The sequence below is a fragment of the Pipra filicauda genome, unplaced genomic scaffold, assembly GCF_003945595.2.
Source record: "Pipra filicauda isolate LSUMZ 115617 unplaced genomic scaffold, ASM394559v2 scaffold177_size2800117_pilon, whole genome shotgun sequence".
Taxonomy (NCBI): Eukaryota; Metazoa; Chordata; class Aves; order Passeriformes; family Pipridae; genus Pipra; species Pipra filicauda.
Window position 1 is genome coordinate 2,331,761 of NW_024104284.1, and position 24,364 is coordinate 2,356,124.

The 24,364-nt window shown below is 38.0% G+C and overlaps 1 protein-coding gene across 4 annotated transcripts in view; it reads right to left on the minus strand.

Moving 5' to 3' along the window:
• The window catches only part of STAU2 (staufen double-stranded RNA binding protein 2), a 171,721-nt gene that overhangs the window by 135,616 nt on the left and 11,741 nt on the right, over window positions 1-24,364 (minus strand). For all 4 annotated transcript variants that reach the window (XM_039379843.1, XM_039379845.1, XM_039379844.1 and 1 more), the window contains exons 2-5: window positions 17,252-17,459; window positions 16,069-16,199; window positions 11,336-11,495; window positions 8,897-9,032 (exon numbers count right to left, since the gene is read on the minus strand). In XM_039379843.1, the coding sequence (XP_039235777.1) occupies window positions 8,897-9,032; window positions 11,336-11,495; window positions 16,069-16,199; window positions 17,252-17,450 (626 nt within the window). In that variant the 5' untranslated portion in view covers window positions 17,451-17,459. The remainder of the gene's footprint in view (window positions 1-8,896; window positions 9,033-11,335; window positions 11,496-16,068; window positions 16,200-17,251; window positions 17,460-24,364) is intronic.

A 24,364-nucleotide genomic window follows, 5' to 3' on the forward strand; every position in this document is an offset into this window, starting at 1 on the left:
AAGTTACTGCATTACAGTTTCAATTATTATGGGAGAAGAAAACTAGAAGAAAATGATGACACAAAGCCTTGCAGAAAACCTAGTTTTAATTGATTTATGCTGGAATTATGACATTTTAAAGTCATGAAAAGCTTCAGAATAGAAAAGGGCAACTTTCTTTGAAAGAAAGCTTCTGCTGAGAAATTCTTCCACAAATTCATGCTGCCATCTAATGGTCTGAATCAGCCATTTCCAACTGAACAATTAAATTGTTAATCTGATCACTTGCATTACTCTTTGGACTATTCTTTACTTCCCTAAGTTTTAATTCTTTGAAATCCACATCTGTTGTTCAGGATAAAATGACAGTGTATTTAAGGAGATACAACCTATTCTAAATCAAACTTTTAATTTCTATTTCCAAGTAGTTTTTAATATTTCCTCTAAGTTTTTTTGCCCAAACTGCTGGGAGGAGGGCAACAAATGCAGAAAGGAGTTTCCGCAAAGTCAGTTAGTAAATGTCTTTATTATCACACCTCTTCATCCTTAAAATGCAAATTTTAAGGACAACATTTTGCAACACTGCCTGGAAAAGAAGGCAAAGAACCTCTGACTCTTTCTGGCCTTTTTAGTGGAGGAATGTTGTACTTTACGGCTGAAGTCTGAAGCTAACAAATGTAGCAAAGTAAAAATCCCAGTGGCACCCTGCACTGGTCCTGGTTTATTCTCCTATAACCAATTCAACACAACAGGCTCCAGAACTGAGAGTCCACTTCAGTTGGGAAGCAAAGGCACTGGTCTCCACAGTCAAACAGCTTTTTGTAGCAAAATACCACTTTATTCAATCAAAAACACTTTAGTACTTGCATGCTTGCCTCTCCTTAAAACTGTTATTACCCAGATATGTCCCTAAAGAGTTTGTTCTTCTGATACTTTTCTTGCCTTCTTCTCTCTGGGGAGAGATTTTTATGTTTTTTCAGTCCTTCCACTGTGATAGTCAAATGACTCCCACTATAGTACACAAAATTACTGCAAATCTTAGGATTATTTCTCAGTGTAGGATTTAGCTCTAGATTCAGATGCCCAAATTTAGGTATTTGGTTAATGTGTAGAAACCAAGTTGCTATTAAAGTGAAGCTCTGGAGAGATCCATATGAAATGTAGACAACCTAGTTTAAGGCATGATAAACATCATTCTAGACTAGTGATCGCCCTGATTAGTTATAATGGTTATAATGGGAGACTGAGTTTCTAATGAGCAGGCAGAGACTATTTGAAAGGCATCCGAGTTTGGATCTGAATTCCACTTGCATTGTAAAGAACCGCACCTAACTGCCTAAACACAAGCACACTACCATTTCAGATAGAATCGGGCACCTAAAACAGCCACATGATGTGACACAGGACTGATCCATGAAACGGACAAGCTTCCCACGAATAGCTGGAGTCCTGGTGGATTAAGTGAAATGGTATGATGACTGAACATCGGGTTTAGGGATTCCTTCAATTGCGTGAACTTAGCTATGCAGGGCCATTTGAAATGCTCTAGGGTATCTTGCCCGACCTTCAGCTGCCACTCTAGTAAAGGTCTCCTCTAGGTCTTCTGCCAAATCCACTGGTCCCATGTGAATGTCTCAAACACCCTACAAAGTCTCAAGTGGCACTAGAGGCCTATGTTTAGGCAACTTAGTGTCCTCACATCTGCCACAGTATATATGCTTGGGAAAAAAATCTGCTTTGTACACAGCTGTGCATAAAATCCTCCTCTCTTGCAGCAAGCCCCAACAGAAAGCCTCAATAACTGGAATTCAGCAACAGATAATAGGCTAATCATGTGCCTAGAGTCATGAAAAGTCTCCATGGAGTAATCTGAACTTTACATTTTCCAGGCTACTGGCCGATCTAATCAATACTAAATCAAAATCTTTCAGATTCAACTACCCTTTACATTATGTGCTGGGCTATTTGTGCCTCAAACGGATGAAGCTCTCCATGTAGAGGAAGGTCTTCCGCTAGAAGGTAAATAGGGTGCAGAAGAACATCTAAAGGTCAGAAAAATTTCAGACTTCATTCTCTTCCTGTAAATTAGATAACTGGGTTGTTTAACTGCAGGTGTACTTTTGGAGATGACAATCTCAACAGATTTTTACATTGTCTCCTGCAGTGCAACCCACTCACTTCAAAATTTGGCTTCTACAGCTGTTCTTCCGGATAGATTTTGCTTTTTTGCCCCTCATAGGACTATGTAACTTTTGTGAAACAAATGAGGTTGGGTGAGGATTTAGAGCACATTGCTTTGCACTCACGTCAAGTAATACTTTCCTCAAATCTTTTTCCCTTTAATGCGCATATTAAATCTTTAACTCAGCATTCATAGAAGAAACAAGCTTTTCATTTTATTCCATTCTTTCACCATACAATCTTTTATTAATATGATCTGACAATTTCAGTAATTTATCCAATAATCACAGAGTCTACTCTCCCTTTGATCATTAGATTGGATAACATGTTGGTCCACTAGGAAGCTAGCAGTTGCAGATATATTTGGCCAAAGACCAGCCCTCAAACTTTCTTTCACTATCCCTCATTTTTAAAGCCATTGTTCAGTATTCAGGTAGGTCCACAGGGCTGATAATTCCAGGAGCAACTAAGTTTAAGCAGCAACTGAGTACCCAGCAGGTGAGCTGCCTACACAGTAAGTAGGAACTACATGCCCAGGTAGGGTGATGCCCTGTGCTTACTGGCCAGGCAGCATAGGTGGCTCCAGAAGAGGCAGGAATATGCTGCTGCTTTTTGGTTCTGAGTTTGGACTTGCAAAGATCATTCATTAACATCAAAACAAAATGTGCCTGGAATGACAGGGCTGTGAAGAGAAAGAAAAGGAGGAACCGTCTATGCACTCTCCCCAATGCACTAAGGAGAAAGGGGACAGTCTTCTCCTTCACCTGTAGCATACAACGTATATTCAGGGAGAAACAACAAGACTAAGATGAATGCTCAGTGCAGCAGAAACTGTCCAAGTGCACAGAAGCTGTAGTTTATCCTAGGGACACCATCACTTTGCGTGACATGCTGGCAGAACTATCACACCATCCAAATTCCTCAAAACCAAGCAAGAAACTGCTTTAATTACTTTATTTCCGTTCTTTAGCTTGTCATTGTTTTGTATTTCCTTTGTTCCTATATTTCACAACTGTTTTTAATTTTGAAAGCTTTTTTTTTTTAATAAAGGTTTTTCAAGCTCTCTAGATTGTGGTAAGACACATTTTAAGGAATTTTATACAATAAGAAAATAACTTCTGAATTTTCCCAAAACACAAGGGTTGAGTTTTATGATCTCTTTAACACTGCTTTCCATACTAAAACATCAAAAGCTGCTGTTCAGTTTGTAGTGGCTTTATTTCTTGGCTGAAAACACTTAATTTAGGTAAGCCTGTAAGATATAATTTGTTTTGTCACTTACAGACATTCTATAATTGAAAATACTGCAGGACAATTAAACTTCAGGAATAACTCTCTTCAATTCTGACCAAAGGAAAAAATAACTTAAAATAAAACAAACCAGAATTCAATGGTAACAAGGCAAGCTAGATGACCCTGTAGTCAGAATCAATACCTTATTTTATTGTTTAATTGCTCTAATTTAAACAGCCAAGGTTTTAATTTTTCTTTTACATGGTTTAAGCCAACTGTGTTTAAGCCAGAGATGCAAGGGAGTACGGGTTCTAGCACTGGTTACAGATATGAGAGTATGCACATGTTTTGTCCTCAGCTCTGCCAATATTTCTCAAACCTGACCTGCCGTTTCAAAGCTTGGCCTCTTCAAGTAGCGTGCCAGTTCTACTGAATCGTGCCAAATGGTGTGCTGACAAACACGCAAGCTAAATTGGTTAGCAAACTGTCCCTGAAAGCGTCAGCACCTCCCTCCCCAGAGTCAGCCTGTAAAGCTCTTAGATAAAAGAAGCCATGCAAAATGCAACATTCACCATTTTTAGCTTTCCTGTAACATACAGTGTTTGAACTGAAAGGTTCCTTTGTACCTCTGTTGCAAAACTGCTTGAAACTCCAACCTGTGAGGCTTTAAATCAGTAGTATGTAACTGGTAAATTTTGAGAACCTAAGCAGTGTTTTCCTCTATTATAATCTCCTCTAGGAATATAGAAACCTTTGTTAAATAAGAAGTTGTCTAATATGGCTGGATTCAGGGTTGACAGCTTTTTTTAAATTTCTGCCTTACCAGAGGCCATCAAACTTCCTCTTACCAAGGTTGCATGGATTTTACTTCAATAAAGAAAATCCAGAGAGGACTCCCAAGGTGTCTCATCAGAGTGAGATGATAAAAATTTGAAGTTCTTATCTACACAGTGAAATGAACTGCAGCATACAGATACCAAAACTACGAGGGACCTAAGCTGGTAAGTTCACATGATTCAGCTCAGCAGCACACAGACTTTATCAGCCTGCGACAAGATGCAGTGTAATGGCAATGACCCAATGCTGTTAACAAGCTAGCAAGTACTGCATTCAGTAGCTCGAGTGAAGAGTCAGGTTAAAATATCCACACCTCCTCCAGTTCCTAGATGGACTGTATTTTATCTACTTAGCCACCCCCAAGAAGGGAGCTGACTCGCCCTGCACTTCCTAACTGAGCACACAAAGAGACTCACAAGGCTAACACCTTACCCTGGTGTAACACACTGTCTGAAGTGTCTTTCTGCCTTGCTGAGTTTTGTATTTGCAATTCTGTAGCCTGCCTTCCACTCGTAGTCCTGTAACACTTCACCTAAGCTGCCTGGGCACTGTTTTCCAGAATTTCCGTAGCTGCACCTTTCCCTTGCAGTTCAGTTCTCCCTATGCTGTTATTCTCAAGCCCCTTTTACTGCAAACACCAATACGTCAACAGCATTGTATCTATACTGTACTGCAGCCCTTCTCTGCCCTCTTCCTATCCCTTAGCAGTAGCTTTTGATGTACATTACAGTGCCCAATAACACACATGCACAAAGCTCTATAAGCGGCTAGCATTCAACACCTGCTCTCATGCAGCACTATCAGCACTGTAAGCAACAGGTAGTTTGAGCATGTCCTGATGAAAACCACAGAACTACTATGGGAAAGTGTTAGGGGGAATACTTGCTGCATTGCAAAGAACACCTAGAGAAGGATGCTCATTTGGGACATTTCACCACTTGCTTTCCAAGATGGTCACTGGCAAAACTTTCCCCCTTTTCCTTTTTTCCCCTCTTACTTGTTTGGTTTCCTTTCTTCTGTGAATGTAATTTTCACCTTCAGTATAAATTTATGCCATCAGCTGCAGATCTTGCAAATGGATCTTTGCATGTTTGTACGTAAACCTGCTTTAACATCCTCTGTACACACTGTCCATATAAATATGCTCCACTGCATGTGAGAGTGTAGTCCTTCACATGCTTAGATCAACCTAAGCTGCCCTTAACCTCCAAACAGATATGCCCCCTCTCTGGTGAGGGCACAAGCTCTTGTGCGACTAGGTGAGAAGGTATCTAAGTACAGTTGTCAGTCTAGGAGTAACTTTTCCTTTCCTCTCCCCCCAAAAAAGTGATTCATTTCCAAGCAGCTCACCTTCCAGTGCTGGACCCAGGAAATATGCAAGGACACAAAGGCTACGGACAAATGAAGGAGGAGGAATCACCGCCACTTCAACATAAATCATCTTAGCCTGACATGGAATCTAGCCGTCAATTTTGCATACAAATAGCAGTTCTCAGATCACATTTCCATGAGATACTGAAAAGGATCTTTTGTGCCACTTGAAACACTAGATTTAACTGGTCTAAAGATAGGCCCTGGAATGAACTTAATACTTTTTATTTTTCCCTCAAGCCACTCGTCTTGCCAGAACAGAAGTTTCCCTAATGTAATCTCCTAATCTTAATGTGTATCTTCACCTATTTCAAAAGCACATTTTTTTTAAACAGATATCAGTTAAAGGAATTCAGACAAATTATAACAGACTAAGCTTCTCACTTACTTAACATATTTTGTATCTGTTTTAATAACAGAAAATAATCTACAGTCAGAAACTGACAAAAATGAAAAATACTTCGTACAGCATATTACCTACATTAATTTTCAAATCTTGTTTTCAACAGTCTACATAGTCTGCATTTACTTGGGGATTCCAACAAGACTTCTATTCTACTACCCAACTTCCAAAAATCTGCAAACTAATGCTAAATACAACATGGCAATAGAGGAAAATAAATATAGCATGTTATACCACATGAACATAATACAGTGCTACAGCATGTGCTTCCTATTTGGAACTTCACTCACTCTTGTCACAGATCCAGAATCTGCCTCCAGACTTCCCTCTGGTGAGGGTGAGTAGGTGCACAGTGATCCTGACTGGAAGAGGTGCAGGATCCTGCCCATGGAGGAGACAGTGACCCACGCTGAGCCGCATGGGCTGTGCTGAGTTGGCAGGGCCCATGCCCAGCATGGCTCATGGGACAGGACGGGGCTGTGCTGCACAAACCCCTCAGCCACAGGACAGACTTGTGGCAAGACATGGGCCCCTGGGCAGCTCCCCCTCAGTACCATCTGCATGGTCTTGCCTTTATCTAACAGCACAGTGGGAAGTTCTCATGTGACCATCGTTCCTGACTATTCCTGACAGGGTTGTCTCCTTGTAAGAAAATCCTTTAAGAGTCCAAATGACCAGGAAGGGAAGAATCTCTGCTGTGGCTGAGGTCTGCATGGCATGCTGCACGTGGGACACAGTCCTGTTTGATCCACACCACTCAGGGCTCTCAGCATCTGAAGGGCTGGAAGAGTATCTGCACTATTCCCTTCTTATACTGGCAGCTCTAATAAATGTCATTTTAAAGGATGCCTTACAGTATTTAACTGCCTTTCTTACTGTGATCATAATGGCCAAGAACCTCCCAATCCAAAACAAGACGCAGAACAATTATTTCCAGCACAGGAGTTCCCAAACATCACTATAGGGCATCATTCTGTTTCCTCTTTACTCTGGTACTTGTGTGTGAGCTGGTGTATGCACGGGGGGCATGTGTTTATGCAGACAGACAGGTATATCCCATTATTTACTACTTAGTTTTTGTTATGTATCAATTTACTAGACAGTATTATTAGCCATCCTGCATGGGCAACTGCACTCAAATAAGCACAATGAAGCAGGCAGGCAAGCAGTTTCTGGCCTTCTGTCCTACCGAGCCTGGTTTTTTTTTGTGATCAGAAAAATCTAAGGCCCTTGGCTACCTATTGCAACCAGAAAAATAAAGTTCATGTATCATTTTACTCTAACACGGAAACACACCTCTCATGAAACAAAGTTTCCAAAGAAGCAAACTTATAGATTGAAATAGACGTACTAGTAATTTTCTATGAAAAGAAATAAAATATTAAGAGTTAGTAACTACTGAGTGTTTTGAGGCTCTACTTCCACAAATATCTTTCCATAACTAGGTTCAAATTCCAGAATTCACCGTTTTATGCCTTTAACTAGCTTGCATTTTTTCCAGTCTAGCATTTATATCTGTTAGTCAAACTAATCTCACTATAAAAGCAATTCAAATAAATGATTTCTAAATATTAACAAAACTCATTTCAAGAACCATAATTAGTTTTTTAAACCATGACATATGTAAGCAGAGACTCAAGCCAGCAGTGACTAGAAATATAACACAAGTGATACAATTATCAAGCAGTGTTCTGTAGAGTAATGAAAGGGCTTTCTTCCAGGTTATATTATTCTTCCTGGTTATTATATATTCCAGAATAATACAGTTCTAGGTATTGCTGCTATAAAAAAAAACCACAACCAACTAACTAAACAAAAAAACCCACCAACAACCAAAAAAAAACAAAAGAAAAAAGAAAAAAAACAACAACAAACAAAACAACCCAGAATGAAATGTTAAAACCCTACACTAATCAAGTTGTCATGATTTAAAAATCTGGGGAAAAGCAAAATAGAATTAAGTCAACTGAAATATTTTCCTTAGCCAAATCTGAAATGCTGCTTTTTCATTTTAAACTCCTTAATTTTTAAAGATTGCTGTAGATTCAATTTCTAATAAAAGAGTAATTTTGAACCAAACCAAATCAGAGTTTACAATCTCATTCTTTTTGATAATTATGAGATGCATAAAAATGAACAGGAAATTCATTAAGCAAAGTTTTATAAGAAAGGCACCATTCTTCACAGATTAAATGTGATTAGAACGTTCTGATTTGTATTGTTTCGCTTTCTCTTATTTTACAGATCATACTTGGTCTCACTTTTGGAGCTCCAAAACACCTCATCCAATACAGTTCTTCTGTGGATAAGTAAAGAAAAATGGCAAAAAAACCTATCTCAGAGAAAGAAGTTCTTCAGATGCAAATTAAACATAGCTCTGATTATGCGTTTCTAAACTGCGAAATACAGGATTTTTCCTAATCAAACAGTGAGGACGAAGGAAATGAGATCAAGAAGAGCAGTCAAAAAACCCAGAAACCTGAGAACAGTTTCAAGCCAATTTTCAAAATGCAGCTCTTCCAATTTTATATCCAATTTGTAAGAAAAGAGTGCTTCATTTTCAATGATACAAATTCTAATCACGTGACACCGCTGCAAAGGAAAGCAAAGTGCTCTGTCTTCTCACTGTCATGGCTGTAGAACATAACTCCGGTATGCACATTAAACAAATAAAAGCACTGGGCTTTACATGTCTTTATTCCTTGTGACAAACTTAGGGCACCCATCTTCTTTTAGGAGATGATTATGTATGTTTCTAAATAAGACTGCAGAGACCCTCCTCAGCAAAATCTTAATTTATTTTCACTCTGAAATAACCTAAAAGTTCATGAATATTTAGAACATTATGATACAGATTAAAAAAAAAAATCAAATAATAGAAAAAGTACAAACCTCTGATTGTACATGCCCCGGAAATTATAATTTGCTCTGTAATTGGGAATTGGCTTTGGATCCAATGGCCTGTAGATGGCAGGCTCTCCTCTTTTCATCGCCAGACCATTCAGCTCCACAGTTGGAGTTATACTGCCTGCAAAAACCAAACAATTTAAGTAAGGCACTTAAACCAGAAATATTGAAAAACTCAAGAGCAGGACTGAGATAATCTGCAAAGCGATAGCTACATTATATTTTTTTACTCTTAATTAAAAAGAAGTAACAAAAAAGACATTTCAATTTCCCTAAAAGATGGGAATATAGATCCCAATTCAATCACAAGCAACAAAAAAGAACAATTATACAACTCAGTGCATTCTCTATGCAGTTCAGGTGGATTAATCTTTACATATGAATGAGAAAGTCAGTGTAACAACCAAGCTGATTATTCACTTTTCCAAAGTACTTATAATACATTATGACACTTTCTGAAAGAATTATAAAAATAAAAGGATAATGTCTCTTTCTGCTGAATATCATTAAATAAAACCACAAATAGGGCAAAGAGTCATTGAAACAAGCACAATGTAAAATGCAGTCATTCAGGAATCTTACAAGTTAGAAAAAACGTGTTATTTGCAAGACTTGAAAACTTAAAACTACACCTAAAAACTAAAAATCTAATAGGAATGATCTAACAGACTGAAACACAGCTACTGGAAATCAGTGCAACTACAGCCATCTACTGGTGACAGAATACAAAAATAGAAGGCAGCCAGTACTCGCCCACTGCATCGTTTCAAAAATATCAAATAAAAAGCTACACTCTACTTCTACTACTTTTTTCTTTTTTTTTTTTTTAATACAAAGTTCAGCTACAGTAATCCCCACTTGCACTGTTGTAAAAAAATCCTAAATGAGCTAAACGTGCATTCCAACAAAAAGGAGTTAATATTTCTGAAAATATTTTCATAAGGGATTCAAATAAATCTACCCTTAAAACAGTTATGACTAATTTTCCAGTCTGCCATTGAGGCTTTATATGCCAAATGATGAAAATGTTTATGCAATACTTATTCAAAAACTTCTATCAACAACAATTCTTATATTTTCCAAAGCAAGAAATTACTATAAATTCAACTGCATAATAAAAATGCAAAATGTCATTCTGATGAGAAGATAGCTGTGCATATACAATGTACCTTTCTTGGAGCAAAACTACAGTGCTAAATGACACAATTTTTTAATGAATTCTCTTAAAGCCTATTTCTCTTCTTATCAGATTTTCCCTTTAAGAATATGCTCAAAGCTAAAAGAAGATGAATAATACTCTGCAATGTCAAGAATCAAACTCAGGATCCCTTTTCATAGAGGTCTGAGCCTCCTGCTTTCTAAACAGCTGAAGTCACAGTGATTGTGAAGGACACAGGGCAAAACCACTGTCTTGGGCCTGAAGAAACAGTGTACTAATCTCCAAAGGAGCAAGAGAATACTACCACATCACTCTAAAACAATCCTTCATAGCTAATACTCAGGATAATACTCACAAGTTCTAAAGGAAACTTACTCCTACTTTTTTTTCCATCATGGAGAAGATTAACTGCAAAATTACTCAACTTTAAGAAAGCGATTGAAGAAAACTGTTTTTAAAATGGGGGGAAGGGCAAAGGGAAATAAAAAGGGAAGAAGGGAGTAGAGGAAAAAGCAGAGGGGAAAGGAGTGTAAAAAACAAACAAACAAAAAAGGAAATATGACGTTTTTCCCCTCACCATTTGCTTTCTATTAGTCTGAAATAAAAGTTATTAATATTTTTGATTTATTTTATCAAACAAGACAGAACAGATACTGAGTATGTAGATGAGATGTGTACCTAGAAAGGTTTTATATGCATTGAAGGCAACTCACAGGTAACAACTCAACCAGTATATATTCTTTCTATTATTGAAACAGTTTCTAATGCCATCTGTGAGCTTTTTGAAAGAACAGGTTGCTATGAAGGAAAACTCACAATGCAGGAAAATACCTGTCAACGTTCTCATGCCAAATCCCAGCCTTTTGTTTACACCACAGATGCAACTTTACAGGATTGGACTGGATAAAATTTCCAATTTCATTGGAAAATTAGCTAAAATAACTCCTTGGGAAATATGTTTTACTATGGTGATAACAGACAATTCAGTCTCGTTTTCTGTTTACTGTTGATCATACACAATCGCTTCGTATACATCTGAGCATTATCTAAATAATATACTCCCTACAGTTCAACTATTTTAGGCATGCACATTAAAAATTCTCCTATGAAAACTCACTAGAAATTCTGCATAATCCTATCATACCTCTAAGATGGCAATGTTGATTCTCATCCTCCAAATTTAAATACATTGTTAAAATTACTTATTAGTGGTATAATATCCCAATACTTTAACAAGATTTAACACACAGAGGAAATTGTCATACCTGGATTATTGTTTACATTATTTTTGGGTGGTCTAGGCGTTGGTTTGGGAAGGGTAGTTTCATTCAGTGCTTTGCTAGCAGCAGCATGTTGGGCCTTTTTAATACTGCTTCCTTCAGCTTCCCATGTCTGTTCTCCAAGAGTCAGCTGCACTGTGAACATCTTCAAAGACAAAGAACAGGTAAACACTGGCAAGATTATCAATGTGGATTAGACCAACCTGTATAAAAACTTCCAGGGCTCAAGAGAAACCGTGCTCTCTTTTCATTGGATTCAACTCCCAGATAATGCATCTGATTCTTCCAAAGATCAGTGAGACCCTATCAGTGGGCAACATTTGGCCTTTCAAATTACAAAGTTAAATAGCATAACGCTAATGTCAGCTATCAAAGAACAAAATAATATTTAAACCAAATAATAATAACTCATCCTCTGCTCTTGGAAGACTATATACAGGTCAGCTTAGAGCACATTTTTTCATACATTTGAAGGTGTTTTGTCACTTTACCTGTAGAAAATAGGTACTATACATGCCACTGAGGAAAAAAAAAGTAATTTTGTAATAATTATGAATGGGTATAAATGATTGCACACTCCTCAAGGTAGCAGAAAATTTGGGCCAAATAGCGTTATACAGTGAAAGAATTTCTCACACGACCTGATTTCTAAAAATAATGCATATTGTTAGGGCAAGAGTCATAACTCAAATACATTCAAAAAAATAAGAGTAACAAAGAAAATAAATATTATCTTTTTTAATGGAACTGCAGTTCTTAATGTAAAATCAATAGTGAGGACAGGAACCGGAAACATCAAGAGTTCAGATATAGACTAACAGATAAAAAACATGTATTTCAAAATCTGGGATAGAGGATTATTTCAAATAGTACCTATGCTGTGCAAATTGTGCAGATAAAATTCAATGCATATTTAAGATATTAAATAGAATCTGTCTTCTATACTATACATACATGTTTTGTCTAAATTTGAACATCTAAGAACAAGAGGAGAAAGGCTAAGAACTCAATATATTTGCCATATAAATTCCCTAGATATAAGACAGAACTTAATAGTCAGATAAACACAGTAAACTAAGATACAACCACCTCAGAAAACAGACCAACTTACTTGAGGCAACATAAAAAAAGCTACATATTAGTATGAGCAGGATATAAAGTAAAATTTTCATTTTGACAGCTCTATGATTTTTTAATTATTTAAACTTGCTAGATCCAGGACCAGGTACTTAGAGATGGACATGGTGAGCAGCCTTTACATGCGTCATTGCATATATTTTCATTTAGCATGTACTTATAAACAAGCATTTGAACACAAGTATGTATGTGCCTTCCACCTTAGCCCTATGCACATTCAAACTGAATGCTATAAACACATATTTGTGTCTTAATTACAGGTTTGGCTACTGTAATTTTCAGAAGAATAGTGCCAGTCCCTGTACCACAGTTCCTACTGCCTTGTCCTTTTTTCCACAGCAGTCATGACAATTTCCTCACAGACAAGGAGAAAGAGAAAAATAGTCTCTTAATTTTGCAATCTGCCAAATCTACCCCCACTTGAAAGCTAAACTGGGTATTAGAGCTAAATACCCATAATTATATAAATTACCTACAAACATACATCCTTATTACTAAAAGAACTGAAACTTGATTTCTGGATCTGGAGTTTACGTATTTTATATTTTTCAGGAAAGTACCAGTGTCGTATTTTTATAGGAGGAGAATAATCTCAAATTTAAATGAAAATATGATTAATAACTCTCCTCTTAGCGCTTAGAGCAAAAAACAGGAATTCGAGATAATAAAGGGCTTATTCAATAAACTTCTGCAGTCAACTCTAACCTTCTCACTTAGACCATCTGTCAAAAAAACTCCTGCAAAAACCCACATATAGTTGTAGGTTTCATCCTTTAATTATAGGAATAAAACTGCCTAAACCCAAACTCTGGAGCAGCCAATGAAAACTCTCAAATCCTGCAAGACCAGAGCTAACACTTCTGCTATTGACTGAGAGACATTTCTCACCAGTTTTCTGAGGAATTTTCTACTCCTTACACCAAACCTAATGTATCTCATGTCTAGAAAGCAGAAATGCAAAGGCCACCATGGTTGTGCTTGTTTTCACTCTGCTGTGTTTGCAAGGTCAGTCTCTCTTAGCTCTGGCAATTCTTTCCTCCTCACTTCTTCTATGTAAAACTCTCTCCTCTTTCCCAGCCTTTTGAAGCGCTACATCCCTTACCCCTTTCCCTCTTCTCTGCACCACCATCCACTTTCTTTTGCCACTGTTTCTTTTAGATTTGTGTCCTGAAATAACACTGACATAGAAGGACAGAAGACATGAGTAATCTGACTAACATATTCAAAAACATTTATGCTAAAAAAGACTTTCTGATTTTTCTTATGATGAAGAATCCACCTGGAGGGCAGACTCCTAGAAACCCTAATTGCACTGTCACTACATGCCACTTCTCTCCCAACTCCACTGTTTCTAGTTTCCCATTTCACACCAATTGTCAAAACTTACTTTCCAGAGACAACTAGAAAAAAGGATATAAAAATTTACTAGCATTTGTGGTCACAACACAGACAGCTGTCTTGTAGAGCGTGTCTCAGAAAACTGTGAAAACCACTAGTGGACAGGAACAGAGTTTGTGTAGGAGGAAAACAATGTGAGAAGCTCCTTAAATGGCAAAGAGCAGCAGCAGCATTACATCCTCCAGGTCATGCTTTCCAGGACCAATTCAGCTCTGTTTCACATATTCAGTCAGGTATATCATCATATACTAGCAAGACATTATATTAAGCTGCTAATAGTCATATTAAATTTTCTGCTTTTCATAGGTCAAAGTCTGCATAATCTTATCATCACCTTTGCTCTTTTGTCTCTTGCTGCAGAGACCAAAATCAGACAATATTCTTCTGAGTCTACAGAGCACATATCTGCATTTTTTTGACCACTATGAGTGCAACTAAAAATAATGTGGTAAACTGAAAAATTAAGAAATCCTTTGAAAATCTGGCTTTCAAAAATGCAGCTAATGCAGACTCAAGTAATTTAAATTATATTAGTTCCTCTAAAAGTAGTAACAAATATAAAATCATTAAAGTTGGAAAAGACCTCTTAGACCATCAAGTCCACTCTTTGACTGAACATTATCATACCAACTAAACCATAGCACTAAGTGCTGTGTCCAGTTGTTTCTTGAAAACTTCTGGGGATGGTGAATCCACCACTTCCCTGGGCAGCCCATTCCAATGCTTAACCACTCTCTCAGTGAAAAAAATTCTTCATTATGTCCAACTTGAACCTCCCCTGGCACAGCTTGAAGCTATGTCCTCCTGTCCTGTCACCAGCTGCCTGGGAGAAGAGGCCTCCCGCCTCACATGTGAACTATTTCTTGTCCTCATAAAATTTTAAGTATAACATGAATGTAATATAACTTAAATTTCTTTACTGCTGAGAAATGTAAACAGCCAAACCCACACCTTTTGGTACAACCAAAGCACTTCTTATTTCACAAAAAATAAATATACAACACAATAGTAAAAAATTACACAAAGCCCAACAGATTTAACGTGCCACAACCTAAAACCAACAAACCAAAGTACCCTGTGGTGCCAAACGTCTCCAGGAAGAGAAAGAGCACTTAAATTTCCATTTAAAACGCAGGATCCTAAAAGTTTTCTGATTCTCAGTGGCCTCACACCTGCTGACATCATTTCCCCCAGCATAACAGATTCGGGAATGCCAGCCAGACCAGGTCAGTGATTTGCATCAACTCTGCACTCACTGACAACACAATATGCAACTCAGAAACAAGGGGCAATGGCAGAGAGCTAGCCCATGATGAGCTGAAACTGTTACTAATCTGCAGCGTGACCCCACTGTCTTTTGCCACTCTAGAAATACTAGGTAAATAGCAGCTACTAATTATGCCAGCGTCTTTCTTGGAGTTTTTCAGGATTTTTCTCTTCCCCCAGTTTGCTCCTACCCAGGGAGGAAATTCAAAATTATATTAGGAAATTTTATGTCATGAGAATATTCCTCTGTGTTCCTCATCACCTGAAAGCAACCTAATTTGTACTTATTAAGTTGGATATTCAAATTGATATGAGAACTGACCAGAATTTGCTGTCAGTTCACCGGAAACTTTAATACTATAACCATATTAGGAGTCTTAACATCACCATATGTCTTAAAGTTGCATAATAATAAAGTTTGTGCTATATAACGCAAGATCCAAAGATTGAGTAACAACTTTATAGACACAGAACTGTGTCAATAAGCATGTCACAAACTACCTTTGTCATCATCTGCACTACCATGAAACAAGTGGTAGTTTGTTTCTAGTAGCTAGTTACCAAAGGCATGCTGACTGGGGAGCAAGATTCATCCAGCCTAAAAAGTAAATGCTCCATAAAGATTAAGAAAGGGCGGTGATACCCCGAAAAGACTTTCACAAGGTCTTTATAAACACCAACAAATAGAAACTCAAAGATGGAAGTCAAAGTAAGGTACAAAATGATCTACAGGACTTAAACAGAAATACAGGCATACTTCCTGAAAGTGTAAAAAAACCCAAACCAAAACAAAAAGAACCATAAGAAACTCCTTACACTAGAAGTGTAGCCGGGTGTGACAAGCACACTTGTCCAAACCATGACATTATCTGTTCAGCATTTAAGGTATGGCTCATCACCTGGAACTGTGACCTTACCTTGGCATGAGCAGGCCCTCTTTCATTCAGAAGCTTATACTGGGGTTGAATTCTATTGAAACGGGCTAACTCATTTACCAGACACATTGGAGTTTTCTCTTTGGGGTTTGCCATGTTATCTTGGAGAGGAGCTGTAAATAAAGAGTCTGTAAAGTTTTTGTGGAGAAATGTATTCTTCACAACTTCGCAAAGCTTTGCAAAAGCAGCATGCTTAGAAAAGAAAATACTTTGGCTAAAATACAATTTTTGTACATATGCTAAATATAATGTTTAAATACCATTTATATATTAATCATATGAGAATATGATTATGATTTTACAATAAAAATTTTGAATACATGCAATTAAAAAACCCCAACAACTATTTATTTCCAAAATGTCCCTATGACAGATGACAGTGGATACATATTCTACATCTTCTACATCACCAAAGTTTACTGTCAGCAGTATACTGGTTCTTGGAATTAACTACTCTTCCAGAATGGTTTCTCAACACTTTGAAGCAGTAGTGGATAGTGTAAGAATTATGAGACAAATATAGTTGATGAAACTCTGTGGCCCCCACTTGCTTCTGCCTGCTTCTTCCCAGGGTTTTAGACTTTTCTCACAAAAATGAAGTCAGTCTCAGAGCACTCCCAAAGAACACTTCTCCTCTCCCTTTAAGGATTTCGTTCTCCTTTTTTTAGACCATTTAACTTTCTGCAATTTTTTTTTCAATTGGTTTGTATTTATCCCTAACACACACAGTCATTTCTTGTTTAGATTTTTAGAACAACATTTCTGCATTTTATACCCAGTTCAGCATAGGAACTGCAGCATTTATTAGGCTACAAAGGAAACACCAAATACTGCCAAGCAGTCAGAAGACATTCTGTTCTGGGGAAGAGAAATAAACTTGGAGACCTTCCTGCACCACTAAAACTTCTCTATAAGGAATACACTCAGAATTTGACAAAATAGACATGCTCTTTTCTGAGATTTTGTATCATTGATCAACACTTCACTGTAAGTCTGAGCTCAGTTAAAAAAACTAACAGTTTATTTAGCCAAAATATTTTTCTATGGGTGTTTGGTTTTTTTTTAATTTTAATCCCCTTAAGGACCTAATTATTTATCTTTTTAAATTAAAAAGTCATCAAAAATTCATTTGACCACTGAAGAAAATATACCTGGACCAACTTACCTGGTGAGTTGTTAGAAGGTGCGGGATCCACAAGGCTGGCAGTAGGACTGCTACAGCTGGCAGCTGATTCCGAAATGGATCCATTCATTGAGGGTGGCAGACTCAGTGTATTTGTAGTTGTAACTGGCAGGGGTAGCACCATAGGGGACATGGTGGGTCCAGACAGGTTTGCTGTAGTCTGCATCTTAACTTGTGCCATTGCCTGTCACTGAAATAAACAAATTATTATCAGCAGGGCACTTTGCATTTTGAATGTCAAATGACTGTAGTGATACTAGCAACACTTCTTTTTTGCTCCTGGATCTGGGTCACAAAACTGTCCACGAAAGTCATGCCTCTGCAAACATTAATTCCAAATGGATGCACAGAGAAACAGAGCTCAGAGCCAAAGAACATCACTGGAGAAGAACCCATACAGCCTGGCTCTAGGTTCTGTTGCTTAACAATGGGGTGACCCTGCCTGAAATACAGCAGGAAGAATGATTATTCTAGAATAAAATCCCATATAATCATTCTGCAGATGAGATTACCCCTGCCAATTTCGTCAAAAGAGAAGTTTGTTGTCATTGCAACAAAATTCCATAGCAATCTTTTGCACTGTTTTTCCAGTAAAGTGCATATAAAATATCAAATAAGGCCACAAGAGAAAATCACTTTTTTCTGCCTTTTATCAAACTAGAAGAGAGAAAAAAATATAAGAAAATGCAAAGAAATGAAAAAAAAACACCAAAGATGCAAGTTCCAACAAAAATAACTGCTTATTCAGTCAACAGGTGGAGTACTTTAATCCGTGTATAAATTACTAGCACAGGTGTCAGGACTTCCTAAACTAGCCTTCAACCCAATGCCTAAAGCATTTACCCGCAATATGCCAGGTACTAATTGTGTCTTTTCATCTTCTCAAATTAGTATCCTTATTGCCAATACCTGTTCTCAGGTTATGTCTACACACATAAACAACTCAGGGTCAGGGCAGTGCTCCTTCATACTACTCACTGAGAGTATGCCCCTTGGCAAAATTTTTGCCACTGGGGAAAAATTCCTGCTGCAAAAACCATACAGGAGTAGTTCAGAGGTGAGCAGGCATCCCAGACAATCCACTCAAATAAACAAGGAACCAGTCATTCTCACTCATCCAGGCAAAAGTCTTGGGCTTCTCTTGGCATAAGGAGCAGGATGATATATTTTATTCAGTAGCATGGACACAGACTGTATTATTTAGGGTTCATACACAAGAGATGATCTGCACGGAGTGGATAAAGAGACGAAACCCATGACAGCTGACTAGTGGCCCCTGGGGAACTGGGACCTCTCCCAGCAGCAGCTCTGATCCCACTGGCTGAGGCAGAGGAGGAAAGGAGCCCAGCTCTCCTCCATCACAGGCAGCCCCCTTACCACTAAGCTCTTTGCCACTTCTGCTGGGCTAATTCTCTCTTCTTAAGCAAACATCCCGTTCAACACCTAAAAAACTTTTTAACTAAGGATTTATTGAAGCGAGCAAGACTATAGACAAAATTTTGATTACAATCAGTATTTTTGCCTCTCCCCCACCCCCTCCATTAAAAAGTATCCAAGTATCTTTACTCAGAGGGACAGTATTTCTGCATAAAGATCCCAAATCACTCATTACACTACAGAGTAAAAGTCCTTTAGCACAGTTGCACTCGTATAATGAAAATAATAAATCCTATTACTGTGACTCCGTGCTTTGGAGAAGAGGTTCAGACTGCAATGCCATTTTTATTACTGAGAAAAAAAAGACAACTGATTTAATTCTCTGAAAAAGCAAAAGTAAAAAAAAAAAATGAAGTTGAGGTGCAATCACTTGCTCTTTGCATAAGTATCTTCAGTAAAATATTAATAGTCACAGATTTTAAAAATACATATGCAGTTAGCTGAGATATATTCAAATACTTTATGGGTTCAAAAAATATGGACTAAATTCTTACTGTAAAAAACCTACTGTTACTTCACAGCAAATGCAATGTAATACAGCAATATTGTTAGAAAGGCCTAAGTTAAAGACTGAGAAGGTGTATAACTACAGAATTTTTTGGTATACTGTGTGTTTAATTCTGATTTTAAAATACATTAATATAGATTAGAATAGATTGAAAAAGTTTCTTAATTGTAAACACCAAAACTAGCGATGGCAAAAATCAGACCATACATTTTAAACATATTTAAAATGAAACCAACATAATAAGAAATATCATCACAATAACTGAAGTTTAAGAAACTCACAGTATTTGCAGCATTTTAGCTTATAAACATGAGTATGAGAAAGGCATCACTCAAATAGTTCTGTATGAGATACTACTGAACACCTAGTCTTGGGCCCTGCCAGTTGTGAATTATCCTTTCAGCTTCCAGTATTTTGAAAGTTTATTCTTCAAGAAATCAGAACTTACTAATAACAAAATAAAATACTATATTCTATAGTATTGATGTCCTAAAGGGAGAAATTGTAGGATGGATACTTTACTATTAAGGATAAAAAAGAAAAATCAGTAGTGTAGTGTTTTATAAACAGTGAGGCAAAAACACTATGGGGTCTTCCAGCCACAAGCACAGAGTACACGATAAAATATGTTGCTACATAATAAAATGTAGGACCTGGGAGAGATAGAGATTTCACTAAGCTGGTCAGAGATGAAATGCAGTTATATAATCAAAATATTTTTTAATCTTCTATGCGGATATTTTTGAAAAATCTGGCATACACAAAAGGGATAGTTCATTTATTATACTATGAATACAATTCAAAAATCCTCTACACCTCACTTCAGATGGTTAACCCAATGCAAATCTCGGAAACTGCTACCTCTCAAGTGTCTCCAGAGGAGCTTCCCTTGATGCCTGGCAGTGGTTACGGACATTTGCACCTCTTGGAGAAAGCTGGACTGCACAGGCATGCCTGCCAGCTTTGTGTCTTCATTGCCAGCTTCCATGTCAAATCACCACAGCATGATATTTCTTAAAGTCTTAATCACATACATGTCTACCCCAAGTCTGCAAGTCAAAGTGCTATCATTTTTGTACAGCTATACTCCAGGGCTTATGGTGCCTTACAAGATGCTGCAATGGTTTTGCCTCTTAGTCTAACCTACTCAGCTGCAACAGAAATACTACAGCACACATGAAAAGGGATGCAAATATACCAGAATTGCATTTTACTTCAATTCTGCTTTTGAAAGCGCTTTGTACATAGGCAGCTACACAGGTTTCGTTAAACAGTTCACAGATCTCAGAATATTCTGAGTTGGAAGGGGCCCACATGGATCATCGAGTCTAACTCTTAAGTAAATGGTCCATATGGGGACTGAACCAACAACCTTGTTATTATAAGTAGCATGCACTAACCAACTGAGCTAATCTCAGGGTCGGTTGGTATTAACTTTCCAATTATGTACAAGCTGCGAATTTTCCTCCCACACTAAAAATGACCCAACCAAAATAAACTCATATTAAAACAACAAAACAAAACTGCCTCACATTTTGAAGTGAAAATATTGCTGTCAAATATTCCCAGTGGAGTGGTGAATGGGAGTTACGGTCAGTTCATCACAGGTTCTCTGACACTCCAACCTCCTCAGGGGAAGGCTCCTCATATTCTTCCCCTGCTCCAGAGTGGGGTCCCTTTTACAGGAGACAGTCCTTCACGAACTTCTTCAACATGAGTCCTTCCCACAGGATGCAGTTCTTCATGAACTGCTCCAGAGTGGACCCCTTCCACAGGGTGCCATCCTTCAGGAACAGGCTTGTGCATGGGCCTCCCACAGGGTCTCAAGACCTACCAGCAAACCTGCTCTAGTGTGGGCTTCTCTCTCCATGGGGACACAGGTCCTGTCAGGAGCCTGCTCCAGCATGGGCTTTCCACAGTGCTACAGCCTCCTTTGGGCATCCACCTGCTCCAGTGTGGGGTCCTTCATGAGCTGCAGGTGCATCTCCGTTCCACCATGGACCTCCATGGGCTGCAGGGGCACAGCTGCCTCACCATGGTGTGCACCATGGGCTGCAGGGAAATCTCAGCTCTGGTGCCTGGAGCACCTCCTCCTCCTCCTTCTCCACTGACCTTGGTGTATGCAGAGTTGTTTCTCTCACATATTCTCACTCCTTTCTTCTCTGGCTGCTGTTTCTGTTGTGCAGCAGCTTTTCCCCCTGCTTAAATCTGTTATCCCAGAGGTGCTACCACCTACACTGATGGGCTCAGTCTTGTCAGCAACAGGTCCCTCTTGGAGCCGACTGGCATTGGCTCCTCCGTACATAAGTGAAACTTCTGCCAAATTCTCACAGAAGCCACTCCTGTAGCTCCCCTGGTAGCAAAACCTGGCCATGCAAACCCAGTACAAACACTAAGTCAGAAATGCAGGATATTCTTTCCAACTGTGAATACACTTGTATCATGCAAAAAAGCACCACACAACATAAAGAAATTGTTATAGTTTTTCTGAATATTATTATTTATTGTATTTTTCTGGAATGTTAATCACTTAGATCTTAAGATATAAAATATGAATTAAATGCTCAGGTGAAATGATTCTTAGACTACATCACAATAATTGCATAAACAAGGACAGATAAAGTAGATAAAACACCACAGAAGGCAGAAAACATGGACAATGACTTTTCAAACCAAACACACTTTTACAATGTGGAAAAATTGAAAAAGCAATATTAGAAAGACAAGTTGTTTTATGAACAACCAACAGATAGAGAACGGTCAAAACAGAAGACTGGACTTCATCTGTGCAGAAAGTGAAAATGCACATATGCAGTAGGGTGTCACCACACTTTCACACTGTTCTGTCATACAACCCAGCACACCAAATCTAATCTGTGTACAAGTATGTAACACACAACACATAGTACTTACTTGTGAATGGTTTTATAAAGGTAACAACTGAGGGCCAGCCACTGCTGAGCAGAAAAAGTTACTTGACATATCTTGTATTTTATATAACCAAGAGTTCTGCTTACACATTCTAATCAATGCCCATTTTTCACAACACTATTATGTTAATGATCCCAGGTCCTTTTCTGCAGAACTGCTACCAGCAAGTTCTAGCCTGTGTTCTCTGCGAATCTGACTGTTCTGCAGCTAATAAGACTTTGTTCTTGTCTTCCTTGAATTCCCTTATTAATAAAAAAACAAACCAAAACAAAACAAAAACGCAAAAAGAACAAGACAATCATTTCAATTTTTCAGGATCACATTCTAGTTCCAAAATGTTTGCAATTCTCCTCTAAGCCTGCTTTATAGCATACAGAAATTTAGGAAGTGTACTGTTTCATCCACATCATTAATGAAAATATTGAAAGGTTGAGGAACAGCAATCCAATAGACTGGGGTAGTGTCTAAGCAGGGAGCATCTCAAGGGTTTTTTTCAGACCAACTCCTGCTTTGGTTAGAAGCTTGTTAATGTGATTCTTCTGTTAAAGTCCCAAGTCACAGAACCCTAACAGTTAACAGCTTCCTAAGTAAGGAGGGTTTGGTTTTAGTTTTATCCTTAAAACTCCATTAAAGTTTCCATTCTTCTTCTATTCTGATACTACTTCACTCATTCAGTTACACAAAAGCATAAAAATCTGCCTAGAGGTAAAACATATTTCCGGTGTGCCATTTCTCACATTTACAGCAAATATTTATACATACATGGACATTAATATAAAAAGTATTATAGAAGTACTAAGTCTTCTGTAATTTCTTTTTACTGTGTTATTTATATCTAGCAGCTTATTAGGGGTTGACAGAAAACACACAGCTCTGCATTACCTTCAGAGCAGCTGCTAGTTCAATCTTTTATGTTCTATAAAACCAAGTAACGAGATAGCCACACAGTAGCAGTTTAGCAAGAGTATGATTTAAAGCAACAATCAGCAGACGGTTATCCAGACTTATTAACAAAATGTATCTTATTTACACATTTTAAATAGGTAACACTGGAAAAACTAGGCACGAAATCGCACAGGGTGTCTCTCTACACCTTTTAAAATATATAATTTTTCTATATTACTGTTGGTCCCCACTGTTTGTCCTCCCCATTTGCTCCTCCATCAATTTTGTTGCTTTTTGCCTTACTAGTAGTGGTTTGCCAACAACCAAACCAATCTAATAACTTGCTGCCATAGCAGGAGACAATCCCATGTCCTCTCTTCCCCACAGCAAAAAGTTAATACTTTCTGTCCATTTATCTCACTGAATCAGTTCACATGCAGGTGAGGAGGAACATCAGAGGAGTGCCTGTGTCTGTACAAGGAGGGCCATAAACTCCTGACCTGGAGTGAGTGCACGGCATTAGCCCTTTCAACTCCTGCTAATCAGCTTAGCTTTGCTGTCATGACATACACTGAAGTTCAGCTCCTTCACACTGTTCCATACAAAACCCGTGATCTCATCACCAAGGACTCCATCTTCAGAAATCTGTGGCCTGGTTTCCTTTTTTTTTACAGTGGAGAATCTTAATTTCAGTGGAAATATGGACATAACTACCAGCTAATTAACAGCTAAGAAATACATGACAACAAGTGAAGTTATGCCTTAAAAGCATTTTATTTTCCTGAAGTATAAGGTGTGGGAGGGAAATCACTAACTTTTATTTTGGTTGTTTTGATAAGATAATTTACAATCAGAGACAAAAGTGCACAAGAAAGGGAAGATGAATTGACACAGAGTATTAGTGACTAATACTCAAAATCCAAGGCACTGCAAGGCTGACATGAAAGTTCCCCTACTTGCTCAGTATTTAACCCAGCCCCTGAAGACTAACTAAATACAGTTCCATACAAGTGCTTTCCTCTGCTCTTGGACTGGAGCAGGAAAGTATTGCAGATAAAGCCCCAGAAAGGCAAGGAAGGGCCAAGAGGTTGCAGTGAATGCTAGGTTACAACATCAAATCCCATCGTACTTTCAGATTTTATTGCCAATGGAGGACTATCTTTGGCAACTGCTATATACAGTCAGCAAGAAGCTTTCTGAGAAAAGGCAGGAAGGTATTTTTGGAAAAAAAATCAAGTAACAAATTGAACAGATTAAAAACTGCACTCATATTTGTCAGCCACTTCTTCAAACAGCAGTCAGCTCAATTTTCCTTTTGAATTACTACAGAGGGC